Source organism: Rhinolophus ferrumequinum, chromosome 12, assembly GCF_004115265.2.
Source record: "Rhinolophus ferrumequinum isolate MPI-CBG mRhiFer1 chromosome 12, mRhiFer1_v1.p, whole genome shotgun sequence".
Classification (NCBI taxonomy): domain Eukaryota; kingdom Metazoa; phylum Chordata; class Mammalia; order Chiroptera; family Rhinolophidae; genus Rhinolophus; species Rhinolophus ferrumequinum.
Window position 1 is genome coordinate 67,658,272 of NC_046295.1, and position 26,369 is coordinate 67,684,640.

General features: G+C 45.2%; 1 protein-coding gene across 1 annotated transcript in view; it reads left to right on the forward strand.

Moving 5' to 3' along the window:
• PAPPA (pappalysin 1) overlaps positions 1-25,063 on the forward strand; it is a 234,916-nt gene extending 209,853 nt beyond the window's left edge. Inside the window, 3 exon segments of the mRNA XM_033123868.1 lie at positions 1,743-1,814; positions 6,592-6,690; positions 19,099-25,063. Of these exon segments, the coding sequence (XP_032979759.1) occupies positions 1,743-1,814; positions 6,592-6,690; positions 19,099-19,206 (279 nt within the window). The 3' untranslated portion in view covers positions 19,207-25,063.
• The last annotated feature ends 1,306 nt before the right edge of the window (positions 25,064-26,369 follow it).

The following is a 26,369-nucleotide window of genomic DNA, read 5'->3' on the forward strand; positions in this document are numbered from 1 at the left end:
TGGGCATCCTCCATGTGCCTGGCACCATTCTAGGCATGGAAGATCCAAGATTGAACCAGAGATGTCATGGGGCGGAGAAGAAAGTCACCCAACCGAATCTTAGCCAGATCTCGAAGTCATGGGATTCCCTTTGTTCTAGGTCACCAAGACACCTACTTACAGTTTGGTTCCCATATAGGTCTGCCCTCAGCGACAGAATGGGCTGCTCACATGGATTTTCCACATTCTGGCCCATGTGACTGTTCATTTCTTAATTAAAATAAATCAACTGTCACTCAGCCAGGAGAGTAAGCCCTGATCATACAGACTTCCGTGATGGTCCCTGACAGTTACTTATCATCGCAAATCTAAGCATTTACCTCCAGCTCATTTTTATTTTATTTTTTAGAATTTTTAAAGAAATTATTGTAATCTGACATGGAAAGCAAAGCATCTGTGGTAGGATACAGCTTTGCGAGGATGGTTATGTTAATCCCATTCCTGATGCTATTTTATCTTCCTAATTTTATCTTTCTTTTTTCACCTACTTTAAAAATTATCGTGTTGGATGGTATGTTATTAGCTGCCTTCAATCATTTCCAAAACCACTGCTTGGTTTCCAATCCTGGTTTTGCCACTTAACAGCTATGGAGCTTGGGGAATTTATTGTCCTCGTGACCAGAGATTAATGCCCACCTCACTGCACTGTGGTGAAAAATAAATAAGATAATACATAAAGTAATTAGCACCACCAATGCACTGAATACATTTTAGTTGTCATTACCGTAACAGTAATGATTATTATTAAAGGAGGTTTTAAATAAATACATATATGCAGACCTATAAGCTCTGCCTAGCACCACAGAGAAAATAAGTCTTGAGCAGAAATTTAAAAGATAACTAAAGTTTCTCCAGGTGAAAAGGTGGGGAAGAACATTTCAGTGAAGGAGAGCAGTAAGAACAAAGTCACAGGGATAAGGTAGGAAAGTGTGGGCAACCTCAAGGAATTGTGAGCAGGAATTGTGGCGGCAGGTGCAGGCAGGAAGCGTTCTCTGTGTGCCCAAGGGTTCCGAACCAAAGGTTAGTTCATTCAGCCTCCAGCCCACTGCTCTCAAACTGCAGTGTGTATCCGAATCATCTGGGAGGCTTGTTCTTAAAATGTAGAGGCCCTGATCTCAAAGATTTGGATTCATTAAATCCAAGCCAGCACCAAAGAATGTGCCTTTTTAATATGTTCCCACAGTGATCCTGAGAAAGTGGTCCTCAGTGTTTTCCCTGCTCCACACCATTTTCCCATCTCCCTGCTGCACTGACACATATACAGATACACACACACATACACACATGCACACATGTACATGCACACACACACACACAAACACACACACACACACACACACACTCTATCCTTCCTTCTTCCTCCCACTTTATCCCCAACTCCATCCGTGGGCCAAATATCACCACAAATTTTCTGAAGGGCCTTTCTGATTCTGTCTTCATCCCCGAATTCTGCTTCTCTTTAGCCCTTATTTCGGCTGAGGAAATACAGAATCATGAGATCTACAGCAAACACAAATGTTATTGTAATCTTATGGCTCCTGTTATTGCCAGTATCTGGGCGAATTGTCCATGTAAATGCCAAGGTGAGGTCAGGACTTGGAAGATCCAAGAAGAGGTAGGATGGTTGAATGTGACGCCAACGGAGAGACGGCTCCCTCCCTGCCCTAAACCTGTCTGACCTCTCTCTCTCTCTCTCTCCACAGAGAGTTGTGTGCACGGCTGGTCTCAAGTGGTATCCTCACCCTGCTCTGATTCACTGTGTGAAAGGCTGTGAGGTGAGTTCCCAGAAAGGATTCTACAGTTATGATTTTTATTGTTATTGTCATATTAATCATGCTACCATTTACTGTACCTACTAAGTGCTGTAAATATATCGTTATCTGAGTTTTTGGACGTGAATCAGCAATCCCATTGTACAGATGGTGGATTGAAACATAGAGATATCGACAAACATACTCAAAAATATGTTCAGTGGGTAACAGAGGACGCCAAGCCAGGTTTTTCTGCCTCCTAAGCCTATGTTCAGCACATTGCACCTATAAGGAAGGAAGGGAGGGAGGCCATATTGATTTAGCGTCTATAATATGCCAGACATTTTACCAAGATTATCACATGTAACTTTGAATGCACTACACAAAGCAGTTATTTTTTCCATTCTCCCTTTACTGATACGCATCTTACGTATCACTTCCTTCTGCCACATGTTTGTCATTCACTCTCTCTTCAACCCCAGCAGTAATATGGACACCTTAGAACCAAGCATTGAGCTGAGAGTGATTATGCCTTCTGACCCTTCAGTTCTCTGCCTTCACAGTTTAGCCATGTCCTGGAACTTGGCTTTAAGGAGATCTGTTTCTGTGGATCAGTGACAAGCTTGGGGGAGGGACAAGGGCAGGGTACTTGGGATGTCATCTGTGGTCTCAAGGGGGCGCTGCTCATGCAACTAAAAAACATTTCTGTGCACCCCTTTGCTCCTGTGGTTCTCAGCTGGCAGTGAGAAGGAGGCCCCACATTTCATACAGGTGGATGTCCAAATCTCTGCGGTACCCCCGGAGCCCACTCAGGAAAATGCAGATGAAAAGGAATAGATTGTGCTCTAGAAAATGTTGTATTTGATGAAATTCTTAGAAGGTTGGAATCAGAAATGTTCTTCTATATGCTCTAAACCTGACCTTTTACTTTAAAGATGGGGAAACTGGGACCTAGACAATGGTTGGTCTAAAATTTGATGGAATGCCAAAGCTGGAAGGGTTCCTTCTGAGTGTGATCTAACCCTATTCGTTTATTGTATAGACTGGAAGTTGAGAGCCAGAGAAGGGATGCCCTGGCCCAAGGTTGCACAGCATAATAGAGACAAAACCAAAGCATGAACCCAGGTCTGCTGCCTTCCAGGCAGGTGCTTTTTCTTCCCCACTAGGCCATCTCCTGCCCATGAACTATCCCCTGACCTATAAGTGTCACAGATAGTCCTTGGGTCACATATGTCTTTCTGTGTATTGGTTAGGGACCTTCTGCAGCATCTTCTCAGGGCACTTGACACTGGAGTCATGACGAACCCCCATTCTCCCAGGAGTCAGCCAGGAATGACAAAACCAAGGCCAGGGCCATGTAGCCGTTGCTTCCTCTCATCTCTCTGGATCAGTCCAGCATTTCAAGAAAAGGAAGCTTGGGTTACTTGGGCACACATTCTGCTGAGTTGGCGGTCTGGGCAACCAGTGTGACAGCGGAATTCGATCCCTCCTTTGACTCAGCACTGGAGCCTACGAGACCCTCACCTGTCAGGCTCTGAGCCCTGCCAGTGATGCTTATCACCTTCGCTCTTGCAGGTGCCTCCTTGTCTTCCTTAGCTTAGAGCTAATAATCTGTCTCGTCTGGGGCTGCAAAGTACGTTTAGAAGATTATACAAATGCTGGGCCCACAGAGGAGCCATTCACCTGGAATGTGTAGAGGTAGCCAAGACTGAGAAAGGGTTTTGCTAGCCCTGCGCCACCAGCCGTCTACCCCCAGCTATATCCAAAGCGCTCATTCACTCACTCAGACATCAAAGCTTCACTGAGCGCCTCTTCTGTGCCCGACACGATTCTAGGTTCTGACAATCACATGATCTTAGTGCAGTAGAAACAGTAACCATGCTCTCTCAGAGTCATCCGTGGTACCTTCTTGCCCCCATCCATCCCTGAATCCGTTCGTGCATCCACCAGTTTCCTAAATAAACATCGAAGGAATATCTATTTGACAAAGTTTTGCTTACATGGCCAGACGTTTTGCGAGGAAACCTAGAATATAAAATATGGATGACACACGTTCCTGTCCATAAGGAACTCATAGTACAGTACAAGAAGTAGACAACTCTTGTCTATATGCTATATAGACATGCTATATATGCTATAACCAAAACATGCTATAACAAAACAAGTTCAGGAAGTTGTAGAAGCACTGAACATCTTGGGGGTTTTAGGGAAGGCATTTTAGAGGGGCAACGTTTGAGCTAGGTCTTGAAGGATGAATTGCTGACCTGAACACATTATTAGTAAAAGGAGCAGCATGAGAAATACTGAAGACAGGGAGAAATCTCTAAGTAACAGGTCTTTTCACATGCTATTCCCTTTCTCCAGACATTCTTCCTTCTCCACCCCTATGTAATTAATTCCCGCTCATCTTATGATCTCAGATGAAACGTCCTTTCCTTGGGGACACCTTCACAAAGCTCCCTGATTAAGTTAAATCCTTCTACTCTTTACTCAGACAGCGTCATGCACCTTTCTTCCATAGCTCTTATTAGAGGTGAAATTGGCCAATTAGATGTGTGATTATTTGATTAAAGTCTCGCTCCTCTCTAAAATGTAAGGTCTAGAGGAGCAGGAGCTCTATCTATATTGACTCACTATTATGCCCTTTTCTTTAGCACATGTGTAGTAGGCATTCAATAAATAGGGTTGACTAGCAGACGGATGGACAGACAGACAGGTAGATGCTTTGATAGATCGATGAATGGATGGGTGGATGTGGCTGCAGGAAATGGCACATGGAGGAAAGTAGCTAATGATGAGACAAGATTTTTTCATGGGACACATTTTTTTAAAAGTTCACTTATTTATTTTATTTTCTACCTCTTCTTCCTGAGCTACTCCTGTAGCAAGCCAGTTCCTTTCATTCTAAGGAAGGGACATTTGGTTTCCTTCATTAGTCTGCTTATATATATGAGAAAAACCGTAAAGAACAGAGTCCACAAGCAGATCTCCTAAGGCACAGAGAAAAGCAAAGGGCTTATCCTTTATTTGTTATTTGTGCTTCTCTGCTCTAATATAAATGTAATCATGTGTCTATTACGGCAGTCACAATTGTGCTCACAGCCGTGTACATGTACACACACACACATACACACACACACACACACACACACACACACCCCTGAGCAATCTCTTGCCTATTGTTGGCTGTCTTGCTACGATATTTTTTTAGACACTATAGGGCAGGGATGAAATCGAATCTGCCATCATGAGTCGGGATAACAAAGACTGCATGAACTTGGAACAGAGATACAGAAGCCAGGGATGCCATATAGGGTGGACTGGGACTCCTTGTGACCTTGGGAATGGGATGGAGCAGTCAGGATGGGACAGAGAGACCAGTGGGTCTCAGGGATTGAGTCAGGATGCAGTGGTCTCCGCAAAGTGATGACGTCTTCTGTCCCATCAATGAGTCACTGAGCATTAGAGATATCAACCCAAACTTTAATCAGAGGGGTTTCACTTTTATCTGCTTTCTATGTATTAAAGCATTACACAATATTGCCTTTGATGGGAGAAAGGGTATGTCCACTGCTTTGGGAAATCAGTGGACTCACCCTGCCTCTTTTTTTCATTACTGGGAGTCCTGAAACTCAGAGAACATAAGCTGCCTAGTCAACACCACCAAGTATCCACCCAGCTGGCTGCGATTTGGAAGACTAGAACAGATTTTCTAAAGCCCTGACAGCTGCCTTTTCACTATGCCCATACAATTGCATTCCGTTTCATCTCTAAGAGCCAAAGTTGTGCCTACTGTCAAACTACGTGATTGGGAGACCAAGTGAACTGGAGGTGGTCCTAACCTTTGAGCAGCTCTCAGTCTGGCACCAGCTACAGGAACAGCAACCGACTAGAGAAGACAGTGTGCTGAGTGCTCGGGTGGGAAGATACAAGTGCTAGGGCGTAGCAGGGCCTCCTGACGGTCCCCTAAGATGGCCCTGGGTTCCGATAAGCAATGTCTTAGCCCCATCATCTTTGGAGCATCACAGAGTCGGAGGAACACAGGAAAAAAGAAATAAACCAATATGTGCTAGAGAGAGCCTAGAATGGTAAAGAAAACAATATGGAGCCAAGTTAGATTTATAGATTTATATCACTCCTCTGCCTCTGCCCAGTGTGATCCTGGCCGGGTCCCTTTCTTACTCTGAGCCGCATGCTCTTCATCTATAAAGTGACAAGAGCAATGCCTACCCTCACATGTTGTTCAGAGAATAAAGGAAGAAAACAAAGATGTGAAGCATGTGATATCAAGTATATCTGTACTCCTGTGTGAGAGGAGACAGAGCCCATAATCACAGACAGACAAATGCCTGAATTCTTCAACGTTTGATCTTCACAATTCTTGGGCAGTGTGCACTCAGGTGGCTAATATATTTGCATATATTTTATTATGAATTCTGTTTTTAATTACTTGCTATCAGGAAGAATGGGGGAAAGGGGCTCAAATTTTCTTATCCTTTCTTCAAGTTTAATGAGCCCCCGTCTTTAAGAAGACGTAAGTGGTCTGCCCCATGGCTTTGCATTCCCCAGCATCCAGGAGTGTCTCTCCCAGGGTAACCATACTTTAGTTGGGAGACACTTAGCTAGAGAAGACTTGAGAAATGGTAGAAGTGTGAATTTGTTCAAGGGAGTTCTGGGATTTGAAACCAGAAGCTAACTCATTAGCTGAGAGACAGCTAAATGATGACAGAGGCCGTCCCCCACTCACTCTGGCTTCTATCTAACAAGGCGCCTTTCCTTCCTGCCTCTGTCCCCCATCTAGCCCTTCATGGGAGACAATTACTGTGATGCCATCAACAACAGAGCCTTCTGCAACTACGACGGCGGGGACTGCTGCGCGTCCACGGTGAAGACCAAAAAGGTAGGCAGTGCCCCCCATGACCCCAGCAGGCCCCTGCTGCAGGCCTCTCTGGTTTTCTGGTTTCCTGGACCCTCCATGTTGGACAACTCACTGTCCTGCTTGTGTCAGCGCTCGCCTCCAAGCTGTATTGTGTTGTTTGTATTGGATGGGATGGGATGGGATGGTATTATATTTTTAATTCTTTTAGTCAGTAGTTGAGCTAATATCACATGCTCGTCCCTGAGCAAGGTGTGGAGGTTCATGGATGACTTTTGCAGATGTGGTCCCTTAGCAGCACAGCTTAGCGTCAAATACAGAAGCAGACAAATAAAAGTGCAACACATACTTTTAGAAGGGAAGGACAGAGTCCAGTGGGGCTCGGTCATGGGGTTGGAGAAGGCGCTGCAGAGGGATCAGCAGTCAAGGCTGAAACTTGAGGGACAGGGGGAAGGCGTGGGGAGGTGGCCAGGAGACGAGTGTCGGGGCAGAACGTTTTGCTGGCTTGTAAAATCCCAGAGAGCATGCATTTCTAAGGGGTGGGGCTAAAGTCTAGGGGGAGGAGAGAAGATGGTGCATTCCCAACAAGGTCAGTCACAGCATTTGAGCATTTTATAATCTCTTTTGTTGTTCACACCTGTAGAATTGAGGGGGGTGGTCTTGGTTGTGATTTTCTTGCTTTGTGTATTAGGAGGCAACAGGAGTGACTTAGGTGTGCATACGTATTGTGAACCGGAAACATTCCACTGAGATTCACCTCACCCTCCACTTTCCTCCTGTCCAGGGCTGGGACCAGAGTTTGGGCCCCAGCCAAGAACTACGAGAGAGGTGGTCAACCTGGGCAACCTGAGTTGAGAAGTATTCTTGTGATGAATGAGTGAATAGGAAGCTATTTCTCGTTTTATACTCATCTGCAATCCGAGCTGAAAGATTTCAGATATCATTGGATCTACTCTCTCATGGTAAAGAACGGGAACTGTGTTCCTGAGACCAGAAAGGCAAAGAATCAGAGTCAGTTTTGGTGGAAGAGCCCTCTGTGATTATTTGGTCTAAACCTTTCATTTCCTTGATGGGGACCCAGAGGCCCATAAAGGAGGAATGGTTTGTCCACGGTAGCAGAGTGAGCGACAAAAACAGAGCAAGGCTCCCGGCCTCCCAGTCACGTCCTTTTATGTTGTAACATCCTTAAGAGAATTAGTTCTTTCAAGAAAGATGATCTGACGCTAGAATGCAGCATGGGTAGAGCCAGACCCAAGGGATACCCACAAATCGGAGGACCGTTACTGTATCTTTTGGTTGATGAATATGGGTGATGGGGATCTCTGGGATCAGTAGGTCCTGGATAGGCAACACTTTCCAGCATGGCTACCCCCGCCTTTCTTGTTTATTTTGTGTGTTTTTGGCTACAACCCCGAAAGTATACACTTTCTGTTGAACTACAGGAGAATAAAATTCATTTTCTATGAACAAATTTTATTATTTTTCCCAATTATGAAACAATATATATTCCACTTCTGGGAAAATCCAGAAAGTAGAAGATAACAAAATCATTCACTGATCATCTTACAACCCAAAGATAAACAGCTACTTTCCTTTGGTACTTTTTATTCTGTGTAAAACTATGTGGGTATTTGTGTCTACGTATATATCTGCGTATCCAATTTGGATTCTGCTTGATTCTGTTTTGTTTACTAAGCCCAGGATAGCTTGCACGTAAGAATTACCTGATCTTAGATGAAGCTTCTCAGCTGTATGTTTTGCTGTATTATTATTTATTTATCATATGGTTGTGATGTACGATTTACCTGCGACTTTTATTTTTAACTTTTGGGTTATTTCAGTTTCTCACAATGATAAGTAATAATTCTAGTGAATATCTTTACTCAAAAATGTTTTTATAACTCTGCTCATTCCTTTACAATTGAATCTTAGAATCAAAATAGCTAGGATGCAAGGTGTGAACATTTGTAAGGCTCTTGGTACCTGTCGCCAAATGAGTACAGTGTACAGTAGTGTCTATTTCACTCCACTGGAGTCAGCCCTTTTTGAAAGTGAATGGACAATGAAGTTTATGTCTTAAATAGAATTTTGTGTACAAACTTATGACACGTGATTCATCGGACACCAACAGTTGGTGAAAGAGCAGCTCAAATTAAAAGAATTTTACTACCGCTGCGTACAATTCGCATACTAAAACATACAAAATAAAACTAACTTATTTTTTAATGGGAAACTTCCTGAAATGGATTGCTATTTCTAGAGAGTGTTTGGTAAGGACATGAAGTCATGAGATTGAGGTTCAGGTTCAGGTTCGAATTTATTATAGTCACTTGAATGCACACACACACACCCCCCCCACACACACACACACCCCCAAATGGCCATTTGACTTTGTTTCTATACTGGACTCAATTGCAGCAATTTCAGGCTGCAGGGCCCTGAGATGAGTGTCTCCTCTTCTCTAAGGGACCCAGAGTCAGTTCTTTGCTAGCTCTGAACATGCTTCCTCGTCCTCTTCTCTTTTCTACCCATGTTATAAATTGTGGCTTTTTGTGTTAAAGGATTGCCTTCTTCCACCTTAAATTGTTCTTCCGGCTAGCCAAGGCTGCAGAATGCAGGTGGCCAAGCTTCCTTCATGCAACGAGATGAATGTTCATTGGGCATGTCTAGGAAACCCAGCACTGGCCCAGGCTGGGTGTGCACGGCAGGCGTGGTGTCTGCCCTGGTAAAGCTTGTAGCTTGTTAAGGGTACCAGACATTCAGCAGTGAGGTATCCAACTATGTATGTAATTACCTTCGTGGAAGGGTCAATGCAGAAGAGGTGCCAGATCTTACAGCTTCCCCGAGGAAGTGACATTCATATTGAGCCATGTTTTCCTGGTGAAGGTGAATGGTGGTTGGGGCAGAATGGAGAGAGCTGTTAGAACCATGTGTGACCTATGGATTAGAGCTGAACGGCCTTTATGGTGCAGATGGCTTTGTCGTAGTAATTAGCTGTTAAGAAGTGTTTGGGGCTTTCTTCAGATTTGAGATTCCTGGAAGTCAGGCTTCCGGAGAAGAAAGGAATCTCAAATTCAAATCATTCTTCCTACAATTTAAATTTCACAGTCTAACTTCTACATAAACGTCAATGTCTTCAAACTTTTCTCCTTTCTCTTGCACACACCCAACTGCTTCGTGAAATAGACTCGTTTATAAAGGCGGTAAGTAGAGAAAGGGCTATTTTATAGGGCTATAAAATACCCCTACATGAGCTGCTGTATGTCAGATACTTGTCCTCCGTGACTTCCTTGAATCCTTATCTCAGCCCTGACAGGTTGCTATTACCCCATTGCACAGGTGAACCGACTGTGGTCAGAGTACTCACGGGGGTTGCAAATGCCGAGGCCCAAAGTGGAACCCAGGTCTGTCTGACTCACAAGTCCAGCTCTTTTTCCTGCACGGGGCTGAGTCTCAGAAGAGAAAAGCAGGTGGGGGTAGGACCTTGTCCTCAGAGTACCTGGGCATGACCTTCCCAGTTCTGGCTGGAGACATTTCACTGTGAACCCAGACTGCCAGGGAACCTTGGATGTGGGACCCCTCCCCTTGGCAAAGGTGAAAGCAGCTTTCCCCAGCAGCAAAGACCGGGTGGACAGTAACTGAGGCTCCCAGCCTTGCCAACCACCGCTGAAGTCCCAGACAGGTGTTTCCCCTGAGCAGGAAAATGTCTTGTGTCCAGTTTCCACAGCAGGCAGCCTCAGAGCAGAAGAGGGTCCAGATTCCTTCCTCTCACCCCTCAGCCCTCACCTGCTGGTCCTTCCTGTACTCTTGACCCCGGACACAGATCATGGGAGGTTCTCTAGCCATCAGCACCCAGCCTGGCACTCAGAAACTCACGGACAGGGCAGACCTGCCCCATGTACCTTCTTCATTAGAGTAATTCCATGACTTGAGCACATACTACGTATGTACTTGGCTGTGGGCTGTAATCTCTGTGTAGAATATCTCACCTGGACTCCAGAACCTCCTACCAAGGTAGACAGCTGAGGCTCAGAGAGGTGGAATCATTTGTTCGGGATGACAGAGCTGTGTGTAGGATTTAGGTTTCCTGACTCCAAACAAATAATAGTGGCTACGATGTATCAAGAGCTTCCCGTCTGCCAAGTGCAATGCTAACTGCTTTTGCATGTGCCATTTCATTTCAGCAGCACAGTAGCCCTGTTGGCAGGTGTTTTATTCCCATTTGATAGATGATGCAGCTAAGGCTTACAAGGCCACTGGCCAGGAAGTGGTAGAGATGAGATGCAAACCCAGTGAGTCTGACCCACGTAACACCTGCCTGTAACCCCGGTTCTGAACATCTTGTTGCAGTGAGATTTCATTTTCCCCTTCCCCTGGCAGGTGGGCTTCTTGCTTCATAGTCCTCCTGGACGGGAGGCGTGGGCATGGCCTCGGGGTCTGGGGTTAAACTCTCAGCATCTTCTCCCAGACTTTGTTCTTGCCAACTCTCCACTTAAACCTCTTCCTGGTCCCCAGGGCTGGGGCCTGCCCGGTCACTTGGCCCAGAAGGATGTCTGCCTGATTCCTCCATCCTTCCTCCCCTTGTTTGTCTCTACAGACACCAGCTGTTTCCCACATCTGCCTTGTGGGGTGACCTGGACTCGGCTGACAGACAAGAGCAAGACAGTGCAGGAAACTCTGTCTGACAGGGGTGACCAGTTTCCCACCCAGACACCTGTCTGCAGTACAAGGCAGACAGGAAGGGGCAGGGCTCAGCTTCTCAGCAGTAATATTTTTCTATTGGCGCCTTGAGGAGTCTTGAATACAGAGCAGATTTCCAGAGTGGTTGCTGTAACACGTCCCCCTCATAACAACAAGAAGAAGTGTTCCTTTATAATTGGAATAATTCTAAGTAAGCATGCGTTGGGGGTGTTCAACCTGCCAAAACTTTCTAAAGTGTGGTGGCTTGGAACAAAAATTCTGGTCATGTTTCAGGCAGCTGTTAGGAGGCTGATTCTGGAAGATGTCTGGGGAGGGAGTGGAGGTGCAGTGCCAGCTCTCTGACTTAGCTCTGTGACCTTGGGCAGGTCGAGTTCACCTGAGGTTTTTATCTCTTGATATTTGGATTAGATTCAGGTCTCGGGACTCTCCACATGGCTTCCTGCATGAGGTGGTCATTGAGCGAGAACTTGAAGGCCAGTCATAACTGGGACCAGGAGAGAGTAAGAGGTCGTCAACCCTAGAAACACGTCTTAGCACAGGATGGCACACCCAACTGATGACACTAAGGGTAGGCCTGGGGGATTTACTTGCCCAGTCTAAGTGAAAACATACTTTCTTAGGAAAGGATGTTAAAACCAAATGTAGCCCATTGGTCTAAGGCTAGGAATTCTATAGAATATAGGACAAGAATCAAAATCGTTAGCTGGAAAGCAGCCTTCTTAGCTGAGTGGCCATGATAAAGGGTTGGATGCTGAGGGCCAGAGTCAGGGTTGTACATCAGTGGCTCTGACATCTTGACTTAGCAACCAGACCGGTCCTTTTAAATGTACCAAATGGTGTCAAACCTCTGTGCCAAGCCCTGTAGTGTCTCCCTCATTTTACTCAAAGTAAAACCAGTTCTCCCAATGGCCTATCAGGCTTGACATGCTCTGTCTACCCCCATTATCTCTCTGACCTCACCCCCCCCCCACTACTGGGGCCCCCTTTCACTTAACTCCAGTCCTCTGGACTCCTTGACGTCCCTTGCACAGGCCAGGAATTCTTCCACGTTACAGCCTTTGTCACTGGCTGTTCTTTCAGATGAGAACATTCTTTCCCATCCATCCTCATCCCTCACCTCCTTCAGGTCTTCACCCAAGTGTCACATTCTCAGTGATCCCCACCCTGACCGCACACCTTACATCCCTCCTGCCACTCCCACGCCCATTTACCTTGGCTTCCACTTTTTGTTCCTTCCACAACACTTACCGCTGGGGCACATACTAGAACATGTATTGATTACTTATGATCTGGCAATCCTTACCCCTCTTGCTGCTAGAACGACAATTTCCCGAGGGCAAAAACATGCATCTATTCCAGGTTCTGAGGCTGCGTGATAAACACCGTGCTTGGCCACGAGCGAGACGGACCTGGTGGTAGCCACGCTGAGTTCATGTCTTGTGGACTAGTGGTCAGGCAGTGAGAGTCTAGGAAGTGCTAATGGAAACACAGTCAGTTAGCAGAGTCGAGGAAGGCAACACCAGACGGGAGATGTGAAAGGTACAGTAGGTCTTACCCAGGTGACAGGAGTGGGACGATGACCCGACGTAATCATCAGTGAGGAAAGAGTTTTTCTGGCTGAGGACACAGTCTGTGCAAAGACCCAGACATAACGGAGAGTGTTAAGGCAGTTATATAATTCCCTGAGTGTGGCTAGAGCACCGTGCAAGAACGGGAAGAGGTAAGAGATGAGCCTAGCAGCATGTGCAAGGCTTTTATAAGCCAAACCAGGACATTTGAATGTTATCCACAGAGCAATGGGGGTATTCGATGATTACAAGCACTGAACCAGCCGAGACAATCCTAGAAGGCTTCCTGGAAGAGGTGATAGGTGTGCTTAACTTGGAAGATTAGTGAGAGATAACAGGCAAACGGCAAAACAGATTAGACGAATTCCTCCTTGTCCAAAAGCACTGGCGTCTGGAGTGTTATGAGCTCCTCGTGTGGGGTGTAGCTTTGACTTTTCATGTGGATGAATTCGACACTCATTTTAGCTTGTTCCTGAGAAGGAATCAGACTCACCTATCCCCCAAAGTTATCACCACCATAACTATTCTCAGCATCATCACCACCATTCTCACCACATCGGCAGCACTACTGCCAATACCAAGGTCACCATCCCTGTCACTACCACCATCCTCATTAAACGAGCACATATTGCATGCCATGCACTGGTGCTGAGCGCTTTGCTTAAACTGCATACTTTATCCAAAACACTTCTCTGTGACAGGACTGTTACTACCTCCGGTTTTACAGATAGAGAAGCTGAAGCTCCCAAAAGGGATATAAGTTGTTGGATAACAAGCAGTAAGTCAGTAAGAGGGCAAGAAGTCAAACCCGTCTCCTTCTAGGCTGGTGCTTTTCTCCACTTTACTGGCATTCCCCCACCCCCCATTTTATCTTCCACTTGTTCACATTCAAACAAGCCTCTTCATTCACTGACTGTTCCCTGCCCTCTGCCAGGCATGGATCCACCCTCCCCGCAAGGAGCTTCCAGGGGAGTCCTCAGACTCAACATCACACCTTGTTGCTTGGTCTCATTACATTTTTCCATCAGCCCTCTGAGTACCCTGAGACTCAGCATGGCAAAATGGTATTTGCCCCAGGTCCCTCAGTGGGAGGGAGCAGTCAAGGCTTTCAGACCTTCCAGGGCATACTCTCTGCTTGTGACCTCCCTGTTGATTTTGGGTCAGAATCCAGCCTCTGTCTGTCTCCCAGCCTCGGGTGAGACCTGCAGCCTTGTGGGGCATTGGCCTGGGCTGCATTTCTGAGCCGCTCACACATGCAGATGGAGGTGTCAGCTTGGGCAGCTCACCCAGAGGAATAAAGGCCTGGAGCTGAGCAACCTCTCCAGCCCACAGGGGAAAAGGAGATAATCCTGGCCTGTAGTCCTTGACCTGGGCTTGCTGACAGAATCCCAGAGTGGGTGGCCAAGCCATTTGTGGGACAGCCTAGCCACATGGTGCTGGGAATCCCACATGTAAACTGGCCGCCACACGCGTTTGTGCTGTGGGTGGTAGGTTTTCTTGGGAGGCCATCTGTGGGAGAAGGTGGGAAGCTGCTTGGGGGAGTCAGGGAATCTGGGAGTCCTGCTAAGAGAAGACTTTATCAGGAGGTGGCTCTTCTCTCCAAGCCTTGTTTCTTTCTCTATGAAAAGGGGACCCTGACTCCCGCTCTGCCTGCCATTTGGGGGACAGTGTGGAGGAATGGTTACAGACAGGAAGCAGATGCCCGGCCACCTGTCAGCCCAGTGACTCACCTCTTTGCATCCTAGTTTCCTCTGCGATGTAAAACAGGGATAGGAAGAATAGCGGCCTTATTGGGATTGTTGGGAAGAGTAAGACAATGCACGCTGAGTTCACAGGTCCCGAGTTTTAATAAGGGATAAAAAGCTGTTGGCTAGTAGACAAATCAGCAGTGAGCCTGGCCAGGCTGTGAAGAAGGTGCCTTCCTCTTACTCCTACTTGCTGAAAACTCTGTGTTTGGAATGAGCTTTAGAATTCTGCGTCATCTACGTATATACTGGTAGAGAGGCTCAGGGCAAGTTTGTTTTGTTGCAACATTCTGAAGTCTCTATTTTCTCATCTGCAAGATGGGTAGCTAATAATGATAGCTTCACAAGGTTGTACAGAGTCAACAAGCTAGCACGTGGAAACCATCTAACACGTGGCAGGCCCTCAGGAAATGCTGTGCACACGTGTGCATGCATGTGTATGTGTGTAAAGTAATGTTCACTGCTGTGAACCTACCTGAACAGGCTTCCCCAGTCTCGTCCAGGTCAGACCTAGGAATATCTGGAAGGGTCGATGGAGCTAGCCGTCTCCACCCTTCTCTTCCCAGTTGTAGGCCCTTGATCAGCAGGAAGCTTGTGGCAGGAGGAGACCCCAGGACAGGCTCTGAACAGGCAGTTCTCAAAGAGGCGAGAGGAGGGGTCGGGGGAGGGGACAAGCGCTCTGCCTCGCTCTGCACTGGGCACAGTGGGAGCTGCTGTGGAGACAGCATTATTTCATGGACTCCTTCCCAGAACCCTGTGAGGCCTTCCTAACGACCTCCTCTTACAGATGGGGACATGAGGTCCACCAGGTGCCAAGGACTTGCCAAAAGTCATGCAGTCCCAGTGTGGAGCCCACCCTGAACCCAGGCTGGTCTGCTCCCAAACGCCTTGAGAGGGCTCAGGAAACGCAGCTGCATTTTCAAGCAAGTGGTAGAGAGAAGGAGGTTCCAGATCTGCCTCCTGAGCTCAAACCTCCCAGACTTTGCTGTTTTCTGATTGGGGTTCCTTCCTGTAGGTTCCAGATACCTTTCTTTGGGGAAACGCTGAAATGGCCTGGGCTGACCTGGAGGAAGGCAGATTGTTACTCTGTGCCTGCCGAACCAGAGTGGCCAGACCAGCCTGGAGGCAGGGCTCTGGCAGCTGATGATTTGGGAGAAGCTGATGGAATGGGGGAGTGACAGAAGGGGGAACATGCGAGGCAGGGTTTGTAGAGAATGTGACATTTCTAGGTCCTTCCTGGCGAGACTGAGAAGGATTTTCAGACAGATGGAAAGGTAGAGACCATTAACATCAAATCTGAATGTAGAGCTAGGGAGACCGAAGCTCAGAGAAGTGAAGGAACTTGTACAAAGTCACCCAGCAAGGGAGTGAAAGAGCAGGGGCTCCCTGACTGTATTCTGCCTGTATCTTCATGTATTCGTGTGTCCCTCCATTTATGGGTCCACTGAATGTCTGTTCTGTGGTATGAAGGCTCAGTTCCACAGCAGACATGCTGCCCAGACTGGCCTGGCATCCACATGTGGAAGTGAGTCAGTACAAGGAGGGCACCGGAATAGGATGCTGAGCTATGGGATGAAGGTGAGAGTGTTATCGGCCAGACCAATGAGGGAGGAGGTGGTGCTGGAGACAAGACCAGAAGAATGAAGAGGGGCTGGTCAGGCAAAAGCAGCAGGATGGAGGAACCTCAATGGCTAAAGACTGAAAAGTAGGAAAGCACCCAGAGTATTTGAGGAACCAGGATAACAATAAATAAGCCACTGAGTGAGGGGAAGAAGGGAGCCAGCTGAGGTCTAAGAAGCGTGTGGAGATGAGATCCTGCAAAGCTTTGAACGTGTGGTGAGGACTCTGGGTCTTACGTGAAGAGATAAAATCTGTTGAATTTTTGCTGTGTGAGGTGCGACAAGAAGCAGGAGAGAGAAATCAGATGTGAAACTGTCCCTCGTGGGTCATAGAGCCCAATGGGAAAGCCTTACCGAGGGAATTGTGCAGGAGACATTAGATGTAACTGGATCGTTCTAAAGTTAGAACGTGGGCAAGGGCAGTGGAAGGGGACAGATAAAGGAATAGGTGAGTTCGGGACAAAGAGGCTGCCCAAGTCTGGGAGGTGGAGAGAGGGGACAATAGGCAGGAAAGGTGTCACAGATGGTGAAATATGAGCTGGTAGGAAATTGGAGTCAGCACACGTGTATTTAGCATTTAAGCACCTCCTGAGTGTTAGGCCATGTGCTAGGGCTTTTGCATATTTCTTCTTGTTTGATCCTTAAGACCATATGAAATACAGTTGTTTTTTTGTTTTTTTTTTTTATCACTCTTTTAAAGATGTAGAAACTCTGGGAGATGGCAGTGAAGGGATTTTCCCAAAATTGTTCAACAGGCATGAGGCAAGCAAGGACGCGAACCCCGACCTTTGTCTCCCAGGATGGTACTCTTCCCACTCAGCCTCAGTTGTTACATTTGGACTTGGCTCTGCCCTCAGTTTTTCCGCTCGCTCGGACTAGAGGGTTTTCTCTAGGTCTTTTGTGATTCTAACATTTTGTGCTTCTCTTGGAGGTGAAGAGGTTACGAAAGAATATTTTAGGGAAGGCACAACCTCTACAAAGATAGGAAGTCTGGGAAGAAAACGTTCTAAACTGGGAACAGCAAGGAGTTGGAAGCAGAAAGGCAGGCACTGCCTGGAAAAGGCCGCTGTGAGAATGCTTACCCAGCATCAAGCACCTATGTATTTAAATTGAAAAGAGAAACAGAGATGCTAGCCATGAGTGCAAGGGAAGAGTTAGAGAGCAGGAGAAACAAACAGGCACTCATTCATTCTGTGTCTGGGCCTTGGAAAATAAGAACAAACAAAACCAACATATACATGGTTGAGCTCTGAACATGTGCCAAGCATTGTGTGCTCGGTGTTTTTGGTCACTTAGTTCACTGATCCCTCATCACAAGCTCCAGGAGGTGTATGCATTCACTATTCTCATTTAATGAGTGAGGTAACTAAGGCTCAGAGAAATTGTCACATGCTCCAGGTCACGCCTCAGTTAGGTGACAGAGCTGCTGGGGCTGATACTTCCATCTTCCTGTTCATTGCTATATTTTAAATTGTTGCAAAATTGCAGCAGGGGGAGCGAGGTTAGGAGGGAGGGCAAAGAGGCAGAGAGGAAAAGAGGTAGATATAGAGAACAAGCAGAGGCAGGGAGTAAAAGAGGTAGATATAAGGAACAAGCCCACAGGCTAGAGACAAAGATGCTGTCTGAGGCTGTGTGAGCATTTGGCCACTTTGCCCCAGCAGGAGGTGAATGAGGTCATTAAATCCATGTGCGCAGATGGGGGACCCTCTGGGGAAAGTTATATGCAAATGTCATGATGCAAGGAAATGAAATCTGCTTGCGTGAGCCCAGGCTGGGCTCACGCAGGGAAAGACAGGTCAACCCCTGCATGGGGAAGACATTTGCTCTGCTAGGCTCTTTTCTAGAAAGAAAAGCCTGCCCAAGGTCACAGAGCACGTGGAGGGACGGAGTGGGAACTGAAACGGAGGCCTCTCACTTTTCCTTTTTTTTTTAATTTAAAAAATATTTCAATTTTTATTTCTCATTTCCCCCAGCTTTTGTAATATATACAGATGACACATTGTATGCCTCTCGCTTTTTCTTATGCTCAAATCTGCTCCCTAGTTCCTTCAACCAACTTTTATGCAAAAGTCTCTGGGACATGTTCCCTACCAGGAGAACTTCAGGCTCCTTAGAAGGTGGTCTCGGCTTGCTGAGACATGCTTTTGCTGTTTTCATCATCACCTCCCCAAACCAAAATTCCAATGTGTGCAGATAGTTACGTTTTCCTAAAAGACACATCCTTACTTTACTTGATCACTACGACAGTCCTGTAAGTTCGCTACCCCATTGTACAATGCTATCAACCGACTTTGGGATGGTACATTAAGATTTTTCACCCATGATTTCATTCAGCCCATAGAGTTCACAGTGCAAGGGGGGTTCTTGCCATAGTTCTACAGCTAGGATCCCGAGGCTCAGAGAGAGGTAACTTGTCCTACTTTAAATACCATATTTGTCACTTATCATTATGGGCAAGTTGTCTGCCCCTTTCTGAGCCTCAGTTTCCCCATCTGTACAAGGGTAATTGTTTTAGTACCTATCTTAGGTACTAAACTCTTACAGAGTTGTCAAAGGGCTCGGGAAAGTGTTTAACACATTGCCTGACACATGAGAAATGTCACCAGAAATGGAAGATGTGATGGTAATGACCATGGTGATGTGGATGAAAGTTATCACAGGACAAAAAGCACGGCCATGACTTGACTGTGACTGTGCTGTGTCCCCGATCCAATGATTGTCCCCATCCTGCAATGCCTCTCTGAAAGTTCCTGCTTGCGACACAACCCCGATTCACCTCTTCTCTCTTTGTCTTTGCAGGTCACCCCCTTCCCAATGTCCTGTGACCTACAAGGAGACTGTGCTTGTCGGGACCCCCAGGCCCAAGAACACAGCCGGAAAGACCTCCGGGGATACAGCCACGGCTAAGGAAGGACCAGGGAGTGGTCAAAGAATTCCCAACTCGCATCCCTTTGGTATTGATTTCACAGTCAGCTGCTCGACGGAATGGCCTCTCCACACCAGGGATCCTTAGCACCCAACCGGTCTGCCTTTAATTTCACCCAGGAAGGACTCACAATGGGGACGCATGAACCAAGTCTCGCCATGTTGAATGGAATGGAATTCCATCCCAAAGTCTTAGATGGATTACACATACAGCGTGCAGCCCCAGAGCCTCCTAAAATTCTAACCATTTGTCACATGGCCACAGCAAGAAACATGTCCTGTACCTAGGAGTGTGCACATCTGTGGTTAGGACACATGCATGCACACGCGCCCATACCAACATCTGTGTGAGGGCAGTTTTGGAGACTGAGCAGAACTAGATTGGAACAAAGTCAGTCTTTCCTTTCCCAAGCTCATAGCTAACACTGTGCTTGAGAAAAAGAGAGTTGCATAAACCGCTAAGACCAAGTGTTGAGATGCCAAGATAGCTCCCAGCCTGAGGCTTGGAATATGGAGGGCACACACAATGGTGTGGTCCTTTGGGATTAGAAGTGAAACGGTCTCTGATCACCTACCTTCTAGGGAAATAGGACCCAGGAAGAGGTAAAGAATCCAAGGTATACAAAGCCCCCCAATTTTTCCGCTGCCATGGGGGATTTACCCCAACTCCAGGGTTTGAGGCCAAGCTGGAAATGGCTTATAATTGCAATGTCGAGGTATTACAACAGCCCCTGCTTGAGGCTTGAGGCCATAAAATCCTTCCAGAACCTACCCATTCCCCGCATCTTGCCTTGGGACCACATTTGCTGCTACTTTCCCTGCTGCTCTGTCCTATACATTGAGTACCCCAAGATGGTAGCACTGGGTTAGGAAAAACCCCACACAACCAAACAGTCTGCCTTAAAAGCGACCCGCATTGTCCCACAGCTCCTCACTTCCTAGCACTTCTGCAAAAGAAACACCCTCAGTGGCCCACCTGGTGAGAAGGTAAGTCCCCCGTGGTTGGGCTTCTCATCCTGGAAGGGAGACGCGGGACTTAAGATGCTTCGCTAAGAGTCTGGAATGTCTAAGCCAGTGTTAGATTTTATAATCAAGTGGAACAGTGTTAAAGTTCTGTGATGTTGGAGCCACTCAGAGACTGTTAGAATTGTAGGAAGTCTTGAGTTATTACCGTTAACCAGGCCTCCCTGCCTCTCCAGGCACCGCAGGTGTTGGTCCTGAGGACCTCACAGAGGCTACACTTCTGAAACAGAGAATCATCTCAGATGTGGTCAATCTAGACTGTTCCAGAGGCCATCGGAGGGAAGCCCCAGAGTTCACAGCCTCAGTCCCCAACAACCCAACATGGTCACCATGTTTTCCATAGTCTTCCATCCTCCAGTACTCCCATCCACACCTGGGGTTGGGTCACCCTTCCCTCTGCTATGTTCAGCCTCCAAAAGTTTCAGAGTAAATTAGTCAAACACACCTGAAAGCCTCCACCTCTCTGGGGTTTTCTTTGCCTCTTTAAAGCCAAGTTACCCGTCCACTCCTTTTCATTAATGTGGGAAGAGATTAATACAGAATGAGGTGGAGAGAATGGTTACGTTTGACTTCATTTCTGAGGCCTGGAAGTGAGAAAGAGGGGAAGGGAGGGTCTAAACTAGATGTATCACACACAAATTGCAGTAAATCAAATCGTTTCAAGCCGAGAGAAGACAACCAACGGAAACAAAGTCTGGCATAGGAGTGGGAAAAACCAGGCACGTGGGCTGACCCTCCTCGTTCCTGCATCTGAGGCCGGCATGGTTAATCATTTATTGCCCTTTTTCCCATGGGGACCAAAAATAACTTCAGAAAGCTTCTTACTATATCATTCCCAACAGCAATTACCAAGCTGATCAAAAACACTTGAGGAGACACTTACGGGCCATCTGTGGTCTGTTACATTAAAATATATATCAAGGTGCTTTTTGCACAGGTGCCCACAAATGAGGAAGCAGTGCTGAGGTAGTTTTGTGTGGCTTGTACTGTATTACAAACTCTGAGATTGAATGCCAGAATGGAGAGGCGGCCACCATTGTTAAGGCCAGGTTCAAATCCTGTATGTTTCCTCCTTACAAACTCGTATCTCATTTATATTCAGGTCATTTTTTTTTTCTGTAATTACCAGGGCTGATCCTTAGCAAAGTAATAATACTCATACTAGAAGAATTGATGCCATTGTGTACCCCTCTCTAGTATCTTAGAACTCTTGCCAACTCTTAAAGCCATTCTCTTGCCCTGGCTGAGTTATCATCCTGTGTGGTGTTAGAAGATATGAACTAAGAAAGCTTCCTGTATTACACCAGTCAGTGCAAAAAGCCTTGGAGACCCAAAGACAGCATTACCAATGGCGGGTTGTAGGAGCTATGGGAGAACCTCACCGGCCTCCCTTAAAGAGACTGTCATCCTTTTCCTTCACTCTCACCCTTGTCTATCCCCACACTCTCCAGCTGAGCAAAGTTTCCGGGAGGCTGACTTCTATGTTCAGATTCACAGATTACGTTGAGCCCTTCTGAGCAAAGATCCACCCACAGTTTCCCTACCATCGTTCAATTCTGTTACTCACACGCACGTTTGCCAAGGCTACTAGGCCAGAGAGGCTACTTGATTGATAGCCAGCCTCGTGCCCACATGGAAGGTATATTTCATAGGTCCCTGCCAGACCTTAATGGAGGAGGTTCTGCTCTAGTTGTGTCACTCACGGATACCCAGTTTCATTTTCTTGCTGGGAATAAATTGTCTCACCCCTTCGGTCATCTCCTGTTGAGGACAGTGGACTACTCACAAGAAGGCACTCTGAAGCACTAGTATGTCAGCAGCTGAGGGGACCTGAAGCACGTGGGGGTTCTGAGAATGAAGAAGTATTAGCACGTTAGCAGCAAGAAAGAAAAGATGGTGTAGACCCGGGGTGTCCAAACTTTTTTCAATGTTTTTTACCAAGGGCCATATTCGGTAAAACACACAAACAGCCGGGCCACTCACTCGAGGTGAAGTACGTATTGCCTCACCTGGTTTATTTAAGTAAACTAAATATATTTTTGGAATTTGCTGCGGGCCAATTAACAATGGATCATGGGCCACAGTTGGCCCACGGGCAGCAGTTTGGATACCCCTGGTGTAGACAGTCCTCTCAGCCCTCTCTTGGGAAGCCTTTTCAAGCCACAACCCTAACTGCCTGCCCAGAGGACTTGCATGACCCCTTGCCCCCAGAATCTGTGCCAACCACCTCTTAAGGGAGGACAGTCCTTGGGAAGTCCATTTTGGTGGCTGAATTGGGTATTAGGGAAAGGAGAGATCAGTGGTCACAAATAGTAAGGATCTGAAGATGGAGCTGCTACTCCTGCTTTCAGCATATTGAGTCACTGCCTAGACAGTTCTCTTATTTCCACCTCGGCCAATGCTTAAATGCTATTTGTTGAAAATAATTCTTTGAGACAGATTTCAACTACCTCTCTTCCAGGTTTGATTTAACTTGGTTGTAACTGTCAATTTGTTATAGGTCTTACCTGTGTTGGAAGGAAGGAAGGAAAGAAGGAAGGAAGGAAGGAAGGACGGAAGGAAGGAAGGAAGGAAAGAAGGAAGGAAGGAAGGAAAGGGGAAAAAAAAGGAATGAGGGAAGAAAGAAAGAAACCATACATTCAAGTTAACAGTTTTGAGGTTTTATGTTTTGGTTTTTTGTGTGTGTGTTTTTTTTCTGGAACTACTTCAAGTGGGAAAATAAAAAGAAATTGATGGGGTCAAAACTGTACAGATAGAAATTAATAGAAGAGGAGATGAAAAGGAAATAAAAATGCATGGTTAAAAATAAGAATTAAAGAAACGATTTTTGTGCTTCCTAAAGGAAATTGTTTCTTCTGCAGATGGAGTAGGTAGACACAAGCGTAAATATCTCCCTACCAGGAGACACAGAGTGGGATATTATAACGCTGTTATTTTACATGCATTGTGGTAGGTCCAGGAAAGAAGGCATCTTCCCCCTTGATATACAATTGTTGGGGGAGCGGTTTGTCTGTTTGGTGGCAATCAGTGAGAGCAGAGAGAGGGAGGGCTAGAAATTGGTTTTACCAAATATTTAGGGCAGATTGTATTGTGCTTTTCACATTATAAAATCTTTGCATTGATCAGTAGAGCACTGGGCTTTATAAAGACTGCACTTAGAACCACGCTGCACAGTCCACTTTCCTAAAAAGCTACTACATGACCAGACAGGTAATTCCCATGTTTTTTGAGAAACAAAATAAACCAAGCAAACAGCCAACGGAAGAACTAAATAGCAAATGATTAAAGAGCCTAGTCTTTTTTCATTTACTCCAGTTTTGCCAAATTCCTACCAATTGTTTGATCTTTGAAAGAAATGTTTAACAGCCAAGAGAGGAATTATGTCCCTAGAATAAGAACCTACGATTCCTGACTCCAGACAGCAGTTTGCTCAGTGATCTTGAATAAGTCATCAAATTGCCTCTCCATTTGCCTCAGTTTCTCCAGCTGTAAAATGGAGATAATACTACTTACCTACCTCACAGTGGGAGGCGAGGGGATTGTGAGGCGCTGAGGTTTAAAATAGGCTGTGGCCATCTGTGAAAGTCGAGGCTGGACACAGAGTCCGTGGGTTACTTTTCAAGAATGCCCAGGCCCATTGGCCTTTTAACAAAGACAGGGAGTGCTCGTTGGATGTTTCAAGGAACAAAGGTGGAGCTCCTAGATTATGATCCATGTTAAGAGAGAGGCTTGCATTTAGGGGTATTTCATTCTTAGGTAAATTGGACTTTTCCTCCCTTATTCTGGCCTTCACCAGTTCTATAATTTGATTTAAAGCCAATTACTTCCTACAGTGTAAAAGTTAGTTTACTATTGTCTGTTCAATACTTCCAGGCCATTTCCAACCTTATAGAGGAAGGGAGTCCCTGAATTCTCTTCTTCTCAGACTTAAAATCTCACATTGTGTGTTTCATTAAAAGAAGATTTGGCTTTCTGAGTACAAATAACTCGGGGCTTCTTAAACTATACACCAGCAGTCAGTGAGAGGATTTTGAACAATTATTGAGTTGCTTTCTTGGGTCTCTATAATCAATAACCTGTCCGCAGATATCTATCTATATAAAGATATTATATATAAATATAAATTTACATATATATGCACATGTATATATAGTTGTACATATATGTGTGTATATATATACTTAAATGTAATATTTACAAAATAAAACTGTGATCTCGTCTAGAGAAAATGTATTCATATTACAAACTGCTCTTCCATATTTATGTATCATATTATACTTTTTTATTATTGTTATAATTATTATGGGTATTTCTAATTATTATGATGTTGAAATCTGTTTGGCACCTTCTGGAAACTACCAAAAATGACTCTTCATTGAAGTGCTTAAAATCTGTTCTCATGAGAATTCTACTGGCCTACCATGAAAAAGGAAAAAAAAATCTAAACACCAAAAATAAAACACAATTCCAATCCTTTTTCTGTACCTCACGCGCATAAATTTGCTGCTCCTATTTTGGGTTTTATTTTTTTTCCTGTTTATGTGTTTTTATGGATCTAAGTTAAGTCTTTCAGCAATATATAAAAAATGTAAATAGTAAACTTTATTTATTAAGAATGTCATCTTTTTTAATTTATATTTACACAATTGTTCATCTAATTTATTTTTTCTATACGGTTTTAAATACTCAGACATATTTTGCGGTTCATGATATTTTTATCCTGTTCTCATGGATTTGTTATTCCATACTGTTTTCTCTGGTCTCAATTACAGGTTGGATCTCACAAAAAAACTAATGTCAAAGACAGAAATATTTTGCCACTGTTGATTACTATACCTTAAAGTTCTATATTATGAAAATATATAATAGCTTGTATGCTTCAATATGTAGTGGTGTGGTTTTTGTCTGTTGTGGAAATCTAGTGGTCGCTCATATACACACATTAATGGAAGAGGACCCCAGGGCCTAAATTTAGAAGCTCAGTGAGGTCAAATCCAATATATACCCAATCTTCTGCCTAAATAATTCCAGGAAAGCATCTACATTTTGCAAATGCAAACACTGAAAAACATTCTTACATGCTATAAGATAGTTTTCAGGGCGTGAAAACGAATATCACCACCAGTTATCTCTAGTCTCTAGTCTTTTGGATGCTCTCGTCAACAGTATACTTCCAACATATTCATTATTTTCATTTTTTCCCTTCATAATTGAATACTCAGTAATCCAAGTCATCCAATGAACCTGCAACTGAGAATGAAGTTTTGCTGGTTTGGATCTGCTTATTGGATCTCATTTTTAAAATCTTATCACTATATGAGTAGCTGTGTGATTGTTGGAAAGCTATTTAACTGCCTTAAGAATTAGTTTCCCCATCTGTAAAATGGAAATGTTAAAAGTACCCACGTCATGAGGTTCTTGCTAAAACAAGACAAATATGCAAAGTCACTTGAACTGCGACAGATACTATTGTTATGATTATTCTTAGACGGGCTGCTTATGACAAGTATTAATAATATACTAATTTTCTAATATCTGCTTGTTGTTTTTTTTTATTAGTCTCAGGGGCACAAAACAACACAGTGATTAGACATTTATATACGTCGCGAAGTGATCATGCTGATAAGGCCAGTACGTTTGCCATCGTACATCATTATTACAGCATTATTGACTCTATTCCCTATGCTATACTTCATAACCCCAGGACTATTTTTTGAAATTACAGTTGACATTTAATATTATTTTAAATTAGCTTCAGGTGTGCAGGGCAGTGGTTAGACATATCTGCTCATTTTTTATAAGAATAAAATCAAGATGCACTAAAGCGTTCAGTCGCCCAGGCACTGCCATGGAGTCAAGTTACTAGCACTGTGCCCTGAGCTGGTAGCTAGCAGTACCACCACAGGACAGGCCAAAATCTGGGATACTTGAAATGTTGGATTCTGCACAAAAGGGCAGTTTGGCACTATCAGTGTGAATTCCATCAAAGGGCAGGGGTAAGGAAGTCAAGACTACCCATAGCAGGATTTTCGGACTCTTTACAAACACAGCCCCATTTTGTTTTATTATTTTATTTGGGAGGGCACCAAATAAAATAATAAAATAAAATGAAGGTCATTGCT